Source organism: Grammomys surdaster, unplaced genomic scaffold (genome assembly GCF_004785775.1).
Source record: "Grammomys surdaster isolate TR1022 unplaced genomic scaffold, NIH_TR_1.0 60, whole genome shotgun sequence".
Taxonomy (NCBI): Eukaryota; Metazoa; Chordata; class Mammalia; order Rodentia; family Muridae; genus Grammomys; species Grammomys surdaster.
The window spans coordinates 6,837,659-6,850,001 of record NW_021604562.1 but is presented as its reverse complement, the minus strand read 5'-3'; the positions used below and the strand labels follow the sequence as shown (position 1 = coordinate 6,850,001).

The 12,343-nt window shown below is 35.2% G+C and overlaps 1 protein-coding gene across 2 annotated transcripts in view; it reads right to left on the bottom strand.

Moving 5' to 3' along the window:
• The window catches only part of Thoc2 (THO complex 2), a 112,931-nt gene that overhangs the window by 29,013 nt on the left and 71,575 nt on the right, over positions 1 to 12,343 (bottom strand). For both annotated transcript variants that reach the window (XM_028784333.1, XM_028784757.1), the window contains exons 21-30: positions 11,746 to 11,925; positions 10,252 to 10,416; positions 6,977 to 7,252; positions 5,867 to 6,008; positions 5,271 to 5,428; positions 3,894 to 4,022; positions 3,480 to 3,611; positions 3,210 to 3,394; positions 2,538 to 2,716; positions 2,216 to 2,315 (exon numbers count right to left, since the gene is read on the bottom strand). In XM_028784333.1, the coding sequence (XP_028640166.1) occupies positions 2,216 to 2,315; positions 2,538 to 2,716; positions 3,210 to 3,394; positions 3,480 to 3,611; positions 3,894 to 4,022; positions 5,271 to 5,428; positions 5,867 to 6,008; positions 6,977 to 7,252; positions 10,252 to 10,416; positions 11,746 to 11,925 (1,646 nt within the window). The remainder of the gene's footprint in view (positions 1 to 2,215; positions 2,316 to 2,537; positions 2,717 to 3,209; positions 3,395 to 3,479; positions 3,612 to 3,893; positions 4,023 to 5,270; positions 5,429 to 5,866; positions 6,009 to 6,976; positions 7,253 to 10,251; positions 10,417 to 11,745; positions 11,926 to 12,343) is intronic.

Below are 12,343 nucleotides of genomic sequence, written 5' to 3'. Positions count from 1 at the left end.
TCAAACATGGAGATAAGTGGAGATCATTGGAATGGAATATAGAATCAAGAAATAAATATGCACAGCTACACTCACGTAATTTTCAACAGAAGTATCAAAACACAGATTGGAAAAAGGACAGCATCTACAACAGCTAGTATTGGGGAAACTGAATACTGCTACGTAAAAAGAATGAAACTAGATCTCTAGTACTCATTCTGTTCAAAATCAATTCAAAGATCAAACACCTTGATGTTAGAGTTGAAATTAAACTTCTGCACAGCTAATGAAACAGTCATCAGAGTGAATAGACAGTATGCAAACCGGGAGAGAAAGCTTTGCAAATTAAGTCTCAGACAGGAGAATGATATTTAGAAATAAGAATGGCAAATAATGCAGGGCAGTGGTGGTGCATGTCTTTGATCCCAGCACTTGGGAAGCAGAGGCAGGCGGATTTTTGAGTTTGAGGCCAGACTGGTCTACAGAGTGAGTTCCAGGACAGCCAGGGCTCACAGAGAAACCCTGTCTCGAAACCCACCTCCCCCTCCCCCCAAAAAAAAGAATGGCAAATTCTCCAAAATTCACCTAATAAATAAACAGGCTAGTAATGAACTTATAAATAGCTCATAAAATGAATATAAATGGCCGATAAATACTTTTAAAAGTGTTCAACATCTTAGCCATCTGAGAAATTAAAAAAAAAAAAACAAACTACTTTGAACCAGCCAGAATGGCTCTCATCAAGAGACAAAAGTTGGTGAGAATGTGGGCAAAACATGATAAGTATAACTTGCCAGTGGAAATGTTAACTCATGCAGCCACTATAGAAGTCAGTGTACTCATACAGATTTCTCAAAAACTAAGAATAGAATATGTCAGCTGTTCCACTCCTGGGTGTACACCTAGATCTCTCTAATTTAACATAACATGGAGATACTCACATTTTTGTTTATTGCTGCACTATTCACAATAAATGGGACCAGTTTACATGTCTATTAACAGATTCATGGATAAAGAAAGTATGGAATACATACAAAATGAAATTAAACCAAACTGAAAACTGAAATGATAGCAATTGTTGGAAATGGATTCACCTGGAAATCTTTCTGATACTTGAAATTAGAAAGGCTCGAAAAGATAAATATCATGTCTTCTTTCATATGCAGAACCTATAAGTATGTAAATACCATATACATTATCAAAGTAAAAAAGGACCAAGAGAACAACAATTCTCCTAAGAGAGGAACAAAAGGCAAAAAGGAAGATAATAGAAAACATGTGGGTGGCTGGAGAGATGGCTCAGCGGTTAAGAGCACTGACTGCTCTTCCAGAGGTCCTGAGTTCAAATCCCAGCAACCACATGGTGGCTCACAACCATCCATAATGAGATCGGATGCCCTCTTCTGGTGTATCTGATGACAGCTACAGTGTACTCATCAATAAAATAAATAAATAAATAAATATTTAAAAAAAGAAAGAAAACATGTGTCATAAGAACAGAAGGGACACCAGGCAATGGTGGTGCACACCTTTAATCCCAGCACTTGGGAGGCAGAGACAGGCAGATTTCTGAGTTCCAGGCCAGCCTGGTCTACAGAGTGAGTTCCAGGATAGCCAGGGCTACACAGAGAAATCCTGTCTCAAAAAACCAAAAAAAGAAAAAAAAAAAAAGAACAGAAGGGAGATTATTTGGAAAGAAGAAAGAGACTAGCAAGAGACAGTGGGAGCAAGGAAGGACACGGGGGTAAGGGCAAATCAGAATGAAGTATAATGAGACATACATATGGAAATGCCACAATTACTCTGTATGCTAACTTAAAAGATAATTTTTTAAAAGAGAGAACTCTGGAGTTAGAAGATGGCTATGTTTGTAAACTGCTTGCCATGTAAGCATAAGAAAGCCAGCTCAACTTCTCTGAACCCACATAAAGACAAGCACAATAGACCTCATCTGTAACCGCAGTGCTCCCATGGTAGAATGGAAGGCAGAGAAAAAAGAACCTTTGAAAGCCTATAGGCTAGCTGGCCTAGTATATGCAGCAAAGAAGATCCAATTTCAAATAACATACAAGTTGTGGCGTACTATCTGAGGTTAAACCTCCACACACATTGTGGCAAGCATGCATGACCACTTATATATACATGAATGTGTATACACTCCCAAGGTGTACACACACACACACACACACACAAACACAAGGGTTTAGAATTATAACGAACGACACAGAGTTCCTACCTGTTAGAGCCACTATTTCCATTGCTTGAATTCCCTTTTGGTGTGGTACTAGCCTTATTAACAGCTTTCGTACCACACTGAGATCTCTCCCTTGATTTATCTGAAATAAAAACAAAGTTTTTGTTAGCAAACTCTAAATACAAACTCTGACTTCACAACAAAATGATTAGTGGATAATTAGGAAGGCCCAGGAGGCTGATTAATTCTTAATAGTCACATACGCATAACTAGGGAATAAAATGCAGTATGAGGCTAGCATTGTAATTATCACGTGATAAAGTATTTCAATACATTATTGAGAAGTGTCTACAAACAAGCATACCAGTCTCCTCAGCACCGCTTTCATCTGATTTAGATGCACTTCCTATAGATGATGATGAAGTCCCACCACCAGGCCCATTTTGTACACTGGCAACAGCATTCCTTGGAGGAGGATCCTTGTGATGAAATTCATTTTCAGGTATCATGTGTGACTTTCTACTTTTCAATTGCCCCGAGTAGCTGAAAGCCGCACAAAGTGTTTAAATACACATACACAAATCAAAAAAAAAACATAAATATGGGATTTAGTCGAATAAAATTAGCAAATTGTTCACTCTGTTACTTGGTTCTAGAAAATAAAGTACTACTTTTCCGTATATTCTTCCAGGTCTTCGGAGTGTTCTAAAATCTTAAGTCATTCTTTCAAATTAAACTAAGTCTTTAACTAGAGAGCCTTTTTCTTTTTGCTACTCAAGATGTGAGAACGATTAAAAATTGTATCTCCTCTCCTTTAAGAAATATATTTCTTTGAAACTATCATCCAGTATAGACCGGAAGTTGATAATCAGAAGTGACAACTCTCACCAGCCTGTGGGAACATGATCGCATAATCTCCCATAATCTCCTGAAGTAAAGCAGAAGATAAGACTTCAACATTATAAGACATTTTCACATCTTCAGAATCCTTCTGTAATCTAGTCTCATAAACCACATTAAAATATAATTGTGTTACCCCATAGCCAATGCATAAAGATCTGGCCTCTTCTCTTTTTCTTCTTGGCATATTTTATTCACTCTTCTTTCCAAAGCCTGTCCCAGATTCAAAACTTTTGGGTACCAAGGAAGTATTTTTGTTAGCACAATCAATATATTCCTGATGTGAGTATATTCACCCGTCTCAAGGCAATGTACTGATGCCTATAACAGATGTTTAAAGAACTATTATCATAAAATACAGGTTTAAAGAGAAAAAAGTCTTTGAAAACTACCCACTATATTTTACCTTGGTTAGTTTGTAATGCCATTTGTGAACAACGTGTCGGAAATTTTCATAATCTAACTGATCAGCTTTATTGCCACCATCGAATCCAGTTGCCCGTAATATGGTAAGGAATCCTGGATAGTTCCCACATTCCTAAGAAAAGTGAGAGTCTCATATTTAGAAGTAAAATTCATCCCACAAAATAGAATAAGACCAGATAGGTCAGTGACTCTTATGTAAAAGAAAGGTTCAGCTTAGCCAATGGTATTAACTTGAAACTTCAAGTTGAAATAGAATAAAAAAAGATACTTTTTATAATATTTGTGATTTTAAGTATCACTTTATAGCTGAATCTTTAATTCTTTTAAAACTGACCAATCTGAAGCAATAATTATACACACAAGTAAAATATAAACATATTTATTAATTATATACCTTTTCATATGTGGCTCTATCACTATGCCACCTGGTCACCGTTTCTAACATACAGCAAAGAAATCTCCCATATCGACTAGCTTCATTTTCAGTGCAGCTTGCAACCGTATAAATTATGTCAGAAAAAACCTAGAGGAAAAAATGTTCGAAAAAACATCAAACTAACTGAAAATATTTAAAAAACTATATTAAAGCATAACAATATACAGACAAATTTAGTAAAAAATTAACTTTTTCCTATTATATTCACACTGAAGAGTTTTGGGTTTTTGTTTTTGTTTTGCTTTGTTTTATTTTTTTAGCAACTCTCGATTCTGTAAAAAAAAATAGCAATCATAAAGAATCTAAGTGTATTTTTATGAAGAAATCTAATTTATAACAATAAAAAGGGCTATTGTCATTTTATTACATAATGCTTCTTGGAGACTTAGTCATTCATGACTAAGAGTGAATAGACAGTAGGCAAAGGCAAAGGTGATAAAATTTAGAAAAAAATGCAGCAGACATACTATATAACATTATATTTTAAACCCACAAATAACAGTAATGTAAGAAAAAATGCAAGATGGAAAATCCATGAATATGACACTAAAGAACTTATCTGCTTTCATGTGGTATGAATGTATAAAGGCTTTTATTTGGGTAGAAGGTTGTTTCTTTAGTTTTATTTTAAGGAGTAAAAATTAAACAATATAGAAAGACCCAACTTTTGAAGTTATAAAATTATTAAATTCAAATCCTGAGTGAATAGGTTAACCCTGAGTACAATAGATATCATTTCAAGGGGTTCTTATATATAGTAACACATTTAACCCTCACATCAATCTTACAAAGCAAGTCCCCTTCTATAGATAAGAAAACTGAGACACAGAGACGTTAAATTCCTTGTGAAAGATTATAGTGTGGTGGTTTGAATATGCTTGGCCCAGGGAATGGCACTAATAGGAGGTGTGGCCTTGTTGGAAGAAGTGTGTCACTGTGGGAGTAAGCTTTGAGACCCTCCTCCTAGCTTCCTGGAAGTCAGTCTTTCCCTAGCAGTCTTCAGATCAAGATATATAACTCTCTGCTCCCTCTGCACTATGTCTGCCTGGATGCTGCTATGTTCCTGCCATGATGATAATGGACTGAACCTCTGAAACTGTAGGCCAGCCCCAATGAAATGTTGTCCTTATAAGTGTTGCCTTGGTCATGATGTCTCTTTACAGTAATGAGAACCCAAATTAAGACACAGTTTGAAAGAAGTCGAGCTAAGATTTAAGGTCACCAACTTGGCTTTTAAGATCATGTTATTCACTGTATATATAATGCCTCTATAGTTTATAATACTTAGCTGTGTTAATGTGAATTGTTTTTTTAAAGGCTGCAATAAGAACTTACTCGATCATAGCAAAGAAGTGTGGAAAAATTTGGAGTTTTCTGTTGATGTACCAATTCAACAAAACGAGCACAATAAACAGCATCAATTGCTGAAAAAATGCATCGAGGAAATATACACAGCTGTAAAAATTTTGTGATGGTCTCATTTTTGGTAGACTCTAAAATAAAAGAAGAATATATTAAGCAGTTTTCTTCAAGTGGCTGAAGGCTCCCAAACATGACAACATTTTAACTCTAGTGTACACAATGTTATAAAACTACAAATGAGGTGATAAAGATTCCTATCACTTTTACTCTGTGGACGTTTATCTATAATGTCCAGATTATAGATATATAGTATCTATACAATGATCCTGTACAGAAAATTTAAATACTAAGCTATCAGTATTATCTTTACAAACTAACTTTATTTCGCTAGCAAACTATCATCAGTCCCTTCAGTGAGCACACATGAGGTTGAGGCTGTAGTAATGAGTAACTGAAGAGAATAGTGAACAGAGCAGAATATATGCATAATCACTTGAACACTGCCAAAGTTAGAAATGTTTGCTTTTGCAATTTAGCAGCAGCAGGAATAGTCAATCCCAAGAACTTACTTGCTAAAAGCCAGTTGTCTTTTTCTAGTTTCAGTCTCTGAAGTACTCTCTGAACATGTTCCATCTGTTTCTTTTCTTCTTCAAGGAGCTTGTCCTGAAGGGCCGTGCAACGCTCCTTTTCTTTTTTCTTTTTATTTGGAGGCTACAAAGTAAAGTCAGATACTTTTCTAACTGCACTTACATTGCCTCCTTTCATGTATAAAATTTTAAAGAGAAAAGTGATTATACTTTATGATTACTCCAGCATGAGTGTACAGTAGTTATGCCTGAATGCATTACTTTTCTTTCTATTCAGCACATCCAAATCAGTATCACAGAGTCTTCACACACCTTCTGAACAGGTCACCTTCCTAACTCTGGCAGTATCCATCTGAGGCAAAAATTAAGTCATCTTTAGCTTTCCTTCATTCCTATAGCCCACTTGCTGCCACTGTCTCTAGCACAGCCTATATTCTCAGTACCTCATACCAAAGTACTCTAAAAGACACACACAGCTAGCTGGTCTCTAACTTCAGACTAAATAACAACCCCCTTATCAAAATCACTCTCCATATTACTCTCATAATCTTTTTAAAGTTCCATTTTTACATCTGTTATTTCACAGCTAAGGTATCTAAGTTAGCTCTCAATTATATCATATTTACTATTCTACCCAACTTTCAATACTTGCCTAATTTTTTTACCAACTTGACTTTTCAAATACATCATCAAGTAGAGTAAAAGAGGTCTCCTTAAATCCCATACTCCTCCCTGTGTTTGCTGGATTATACATAGACATATAGACATAGACACATATACATATTATGGATGATAATAATAATCCTCTGGGAATTCCTACTGCTCTTGAAATAGGAGCCACACAAATAATGTTAGGTTGCTATGGCAGTGTTCAGTAGACAAGACATGCATGTCTTTTATTCCTTAATCATGATTTCCAACCATTTCCTAAGATCCTGCCCCAACAATTGAGACGTTACCATTATATCTACTTAAAATATTATGGAGGAACAAGATTGAAGAATCAAGAATCTTGAACTAAAATAATTACAAAGTATGGAAAATATTGCATAAATGTCACAAATATATTTGCATTACTACATCAAAACCTACCATTTCCTGATTGTCATCAATCGCTTTCATCTGGACTTTAAGTTTATTGACTTCTCTTTCATAGCTGGTATGAGGAACTGCAAGGTCATACATTGTCAATGACCAAAATGTAGCATAGAACTGAGGGCTGATATCATCCCAGACTTTGGAAACATGTAAGGAGACCACTGCTTCATGGACAGGCGCCATCACCATCTCACATGATGTAATGTATTTATGGACTTTATGTTGCTGTTTACTTCCCTTTTCTGATTTTTTAAGTTCATCGTATTTTGACTGGAGATAAAAGGTTAAAACATAACATATATATTTGTACAAAACGATCGTGGCAATTCTAGTTTCTTACCAAAAGCACTTATTCCAAGATAAATTATCTCTAAAATCTGTTCCAATCCTTAGTTTCATGTTCTTAACTAGTTTTTGTGAATAAAATTTGACCTACTATCTCCAATATGGCATGTGTCAATAAGTTGGATTGCCACTAAGAAAGGTAATAAAAATTCACTGAGACTACTACCTCTGAAACTAAATGTCCAGTTTTGTCACAGACTTAGAGGTTTCCCATAACGCAAGACTTCAATGCTGAAAATGATAACATTCCAGACAGAGCAATCAGCTACTTTAGTCTACTGCCAAGCCAAATAAAATTTTCCCATAAGTACCTGCAGTAAATTAAATTGAAACCATGTGAGAACTGATGCTACAATTTCTCTGTCCTGACTGACTTGTCCTAATTAGGAAAAAAAATTGGACAGAGCTACACAGAGAAACCCTGTCTCGAAAAACAAAACAAAAAACAACAGAAGAAAATTGGAGGAAGACCATACTTTCAGTTACATAAGGTAAAAATGAATCTATTAGTGCAGAGATATTGACATAATTATTTACTAGTATATATGCCAAATGCAGCAAATAAAATTAATACACTGTCTCATGTCTTTCAGCCATTTTATGATGAAAGACCTCTTACCAAGAAAACAGACATGATACTTAAGGTGAATCTAAGAGAAGTCCTACAACCAGCTGCTTCTTTGTATTAGAAAAAGCACTGGAGTAATCCAGCTTATGCTAAGTATATAGCAAGATGATCATCGGTCAAAGGTTCTGAGTTCTGTACTGTCTTGGGATTGACTGTGCTTCATCCAGGCTGACTAAACTGTAAGTGCACAATCTATTACATTCAATGGTATGTCAAGCAAAATCTAGGAATCTTGTAATTATTCTAGAAGTGGGGACTATTTATTTTGATACCCATGCTAGGGACCATGCTGATAACTCCTGAAACTACAGAATTGACAAAGCTACAAAAACATTAGCTACAGGAAAGCATACAAATTATTATCAGAGACTAAGAACTAGGGTTAAAACGACTTTAAATCTAAAAAATAGATGTTGCTGAAGGTAACTAATATGAATCTAGATGAGTGGAATGACATCTGCTAAGGCTCTACCAGACATGAGATAAACAGTGCTGAAACTACCTGCATATGACAAGCTGACTACTTGAATGGGAAAAGTCTAGAACAGCTAGGGCAAGGAAAACCTTCCTTTCAGATCTGTTTCAAGATGAGTCTCAATAATTAAAAGTGAAAATTAAGTTATAGTTATGATAAAACTGAATAATAGCACCAATAATACCAATCTTCTCAAATCTCTGGTCTTGAATCTGTGAATCTGTGAATAGTAGGCCTGCTACTGGTACCTAGTCAGAAAACTAAGCTTAATCAGATGGTTATACTTCATCTACAATGCTAATTTGTCTTATGTAAAATTAAACTAACACTCACATTTACATCTTTTTAAAAAAATTTTTTTAAAGATTTATTTAATTTATATGAATACACTGTAGCTGTCTTCAGACACACCAGAAGAGGGCATAAGATCCCATTACAGATGGTTGTGAGCCACCATGTGGTTGCTGGGAATTGAACTCAGGACCTCTGGAAGAGCAGTCAGTGCTCTTAACCACTGAAACATCTCTCCAGCCCTTAAGTTTACATCTTCAGTCAAACAGAGACTAGTATCGTACCACCAATTTATGTCCAAAAAGCTTTTTGTCAGGCCAATAATCTGAGCAGTGTTTGGTTGAGAGCCTGTGGTAACCAATTTCCTGAGGGGAATCTGCAGTTACCCCTATTTCCTCTCTCACAATTTAAAAAAAATTGCATCCTAGGCTACTGAGGAATTCCCTTTCCAAGAGGCATACAGCCTATATGAGGTGGATTGGGGGCACTTTATTATTGCTTGGAGTATATAAATGCCACAATATATATTTTCCTTCGTAAACCCTGAGAAGGAAATGCCATTTCTATCATTAAATTGTATATCTCTTAAAAGAAAAATTTTCATGCCCCCCACAAAAGATTTGTTACTGGTATGAATGACCTGCTCCATTTTTTGACCAAGACTATCTCAAATAACCAAGTGTTTGTTTACTAGGACTCATTACTGATTAGGGTCTCCAGTTCTCAAAGTAGTAAGATATGACATGAAATTCCTGAGATAAAAGCATTTCTTCCACCTAGGTTCTTCAAGAAATCAGGTCCTATGTTTTTATGGATGAGACTTTTTGATGTGGTTAGGGTGAGAATGTAAGATGTTAACTACATATAGCAGTGAATTCTCTGGAATGAGAGATTTTAAAGGAATTCAAAAAGTCATTTTTGTTCCCATTAACCCACTAGAATATACAGGAAAGGATCTGTTGCATAAACGCTAGTCGTTAAATGAAGTAAGACTGTAGCAGTGGTTCATATGTGAACACTAACAGTATTCTCAATTACATGATCAAATGAACATCAAATTTCTCCCTAGTGTCTTCTATATACTTCTGCTACACACTGTATAACAAAATTTTATAGGATATAAGGAGGAAAATTTAGTTTAAGAGAAGGGAACCAATGACTGGAGTGAATACCACATACAGTATAGAATTAAACCACTTCACCACACAAATTGTACTGAAACCCACAAACAGTATAGAATATAAAACAAAAACAAAACAAAAAAAAACAAAAGAAGAGAAGGGACAGAATCCAAATTAACAAAATGGAGAGTATGTTGGGTCTCTATGAATTGACTATGGCCCTGAAGGGAAAGTAATAGGAAGACCTGTTCTTTAAAACAACATTTCAGTGTTCACTGCTGAGACAAGAATAGTAATAGAAAATCAGAGTAATCTGTATTTATCAAATTAGGGTGTATTTAAAAATCAAATATTTGTTGTAAACCATTCAGAATTACTCTTGAATGGCAATAAAGACATTCATACTTACCGAAATATGGTGTGCATACATTGGCCTAGACAGAAAAAATGCTGCATCGTGTGGTGTATGAAACTCATTACAGAGCACATCAATTGAAGGCACTCGTTTTATATAATCTTCTGTACTTAGATTGGATGCTAAAAACCCACCAAACTGTACTAGGGTATCATGACACTAAATTAAAAATAAGAGAAAAAAACAGAAGTTAACATTTTCTAAAATCAACATAAACCTTTTTCAAATGATTAAGATATGTTATTTTAACAGAATTTTAATTGATAATTAAGAATCCAAATTTCAATAGCATTGGCAGAGACAGAAATGAAAGATACTATGTTCAGTGAAATAAACAAAGGGTAGAAAGATAATTTCCACATATTCCCAGTTGTACATAAAGTCTAAAAAATGTTGACATCACAAAAGTAAAAGGAAGAGTTGATAGTAGAGGCTAAGAGTGTCACTGGAAAGGGGTAGAGAGATGTGGGAGCTGGAGTACCACAATGCACTTGCATAGGAGAAGAGAGCTCCAGTGATGTACAGCCAACAGAGACTGGCCAGAGCTTATAGCAATTTGTGACATATAAAGATCTAGAAGAAAGGAGTTCAGTATTTCTCAACAGGAATGGTAAATGTTTAAAAACATGAGAATAGGAATTACCAATTTTATAATTCACACATTATATACATGCACTGAATTATGACAATGTACCTATAAACAAGCCCAATGACTAAGTATCAAATAAAAATTCTACATTAATTATGAGTGGAGAGGAAGGGAAATACAGAAGAGGGGAGGAGGGTAAAATAACAGTGAAGATGTCAAAAAAGTCAAAAGGAACCATACTATCAATTATCCACATAAAAATATTCATAATACATGTAAGTCAATACTTAAATACACAGTGTAAATAAAATTTTCCCATCTGAATTGACAACACTCTCCTAAAAGCCATAGACTATCAAACAGACACTTAACACTAGATGGAAAAGCCACCTTTTCAGTTGCTAGCCAAGGAAAGTCCAAGAGACTCTCAAAACAACTTACCTAAAATCCTATAAAACTATATATATGCAATGAGAAATCAACGACTTTGTCGTTGTGTAAAAAATAAAAAAAATATTAAGCACAAAAACATTATTAGCCAACAAAATGGATTTAAGTGTTAGCAATCTTATTACTAAGAAATAAGAAATAGTATCTACTGTGGTGCAATGAAAATTACAAATTTCCAAAGATCAAAAAGAAGGTAAACAATCTGATGATAGCCTTTCATGATGGAATGTCTAACTAATTGAAAACCTTATATATAACATCTACACCCATCTCGTAAAATAGCATAGTTTGCACAGAAATAAAGGCCCTATTTAAGGAAAGCCTATTTGACATGAGGTATCTGACATTCACATGATGTCAACAAATGATATGTTTCAAATGACATCACAATTTCTATTCTATTAAGATTAAAAAAAGTCTTCCTCAACACCCAAGCTTTGTTCACTTACCTGGTCATATAGCTTCCCCACAAGTTTCAAGTGTTTCTCTCCACCCTCCTGAAAAATTACCCCATTCCTCTGTTGTGCCATAAGCAAACAGAGAGGAAGAGCAAGATCATGGTCCAGTAGTGCATCCTTTAATCTCTGAGAAGATTTTTTAGTGTTTCTGATCTGGCCGAAATAACCACCCTGCATGACAGAAGACAAAAATTACTGCTATATGCATTGCATCCATGCCGTCTCACTGGGAAAAGATACACAAGAAAGTTGAGACATAATCTTTTTTTTTTTTTTTTTGGTTTGGGTTTTTGAGACAGGGTTTCTCTGTGTAGCCCTGGCTGTCCTGGAACTCACTCTGTAGACCATTTCTGTAGAACTCAGAAATCCGCCTGCCTCTGCCTCCCAAGTGCTGGGATTAAAGGCGTGTGTCACCACTGTCCGTCTGAGACATAATTTTTAAAATACTTCTGAGCTAGAAGTCATAATCCAAGCACATGGGAAATAGAGTCAAGGTGATTGGAGGTTTAGGATGATCCTCAACTACACATGTTTGAGGCCAGCTTGAAGTGACTACAAAGACTCTGTCTTTAAAAAACAGAATAATAAA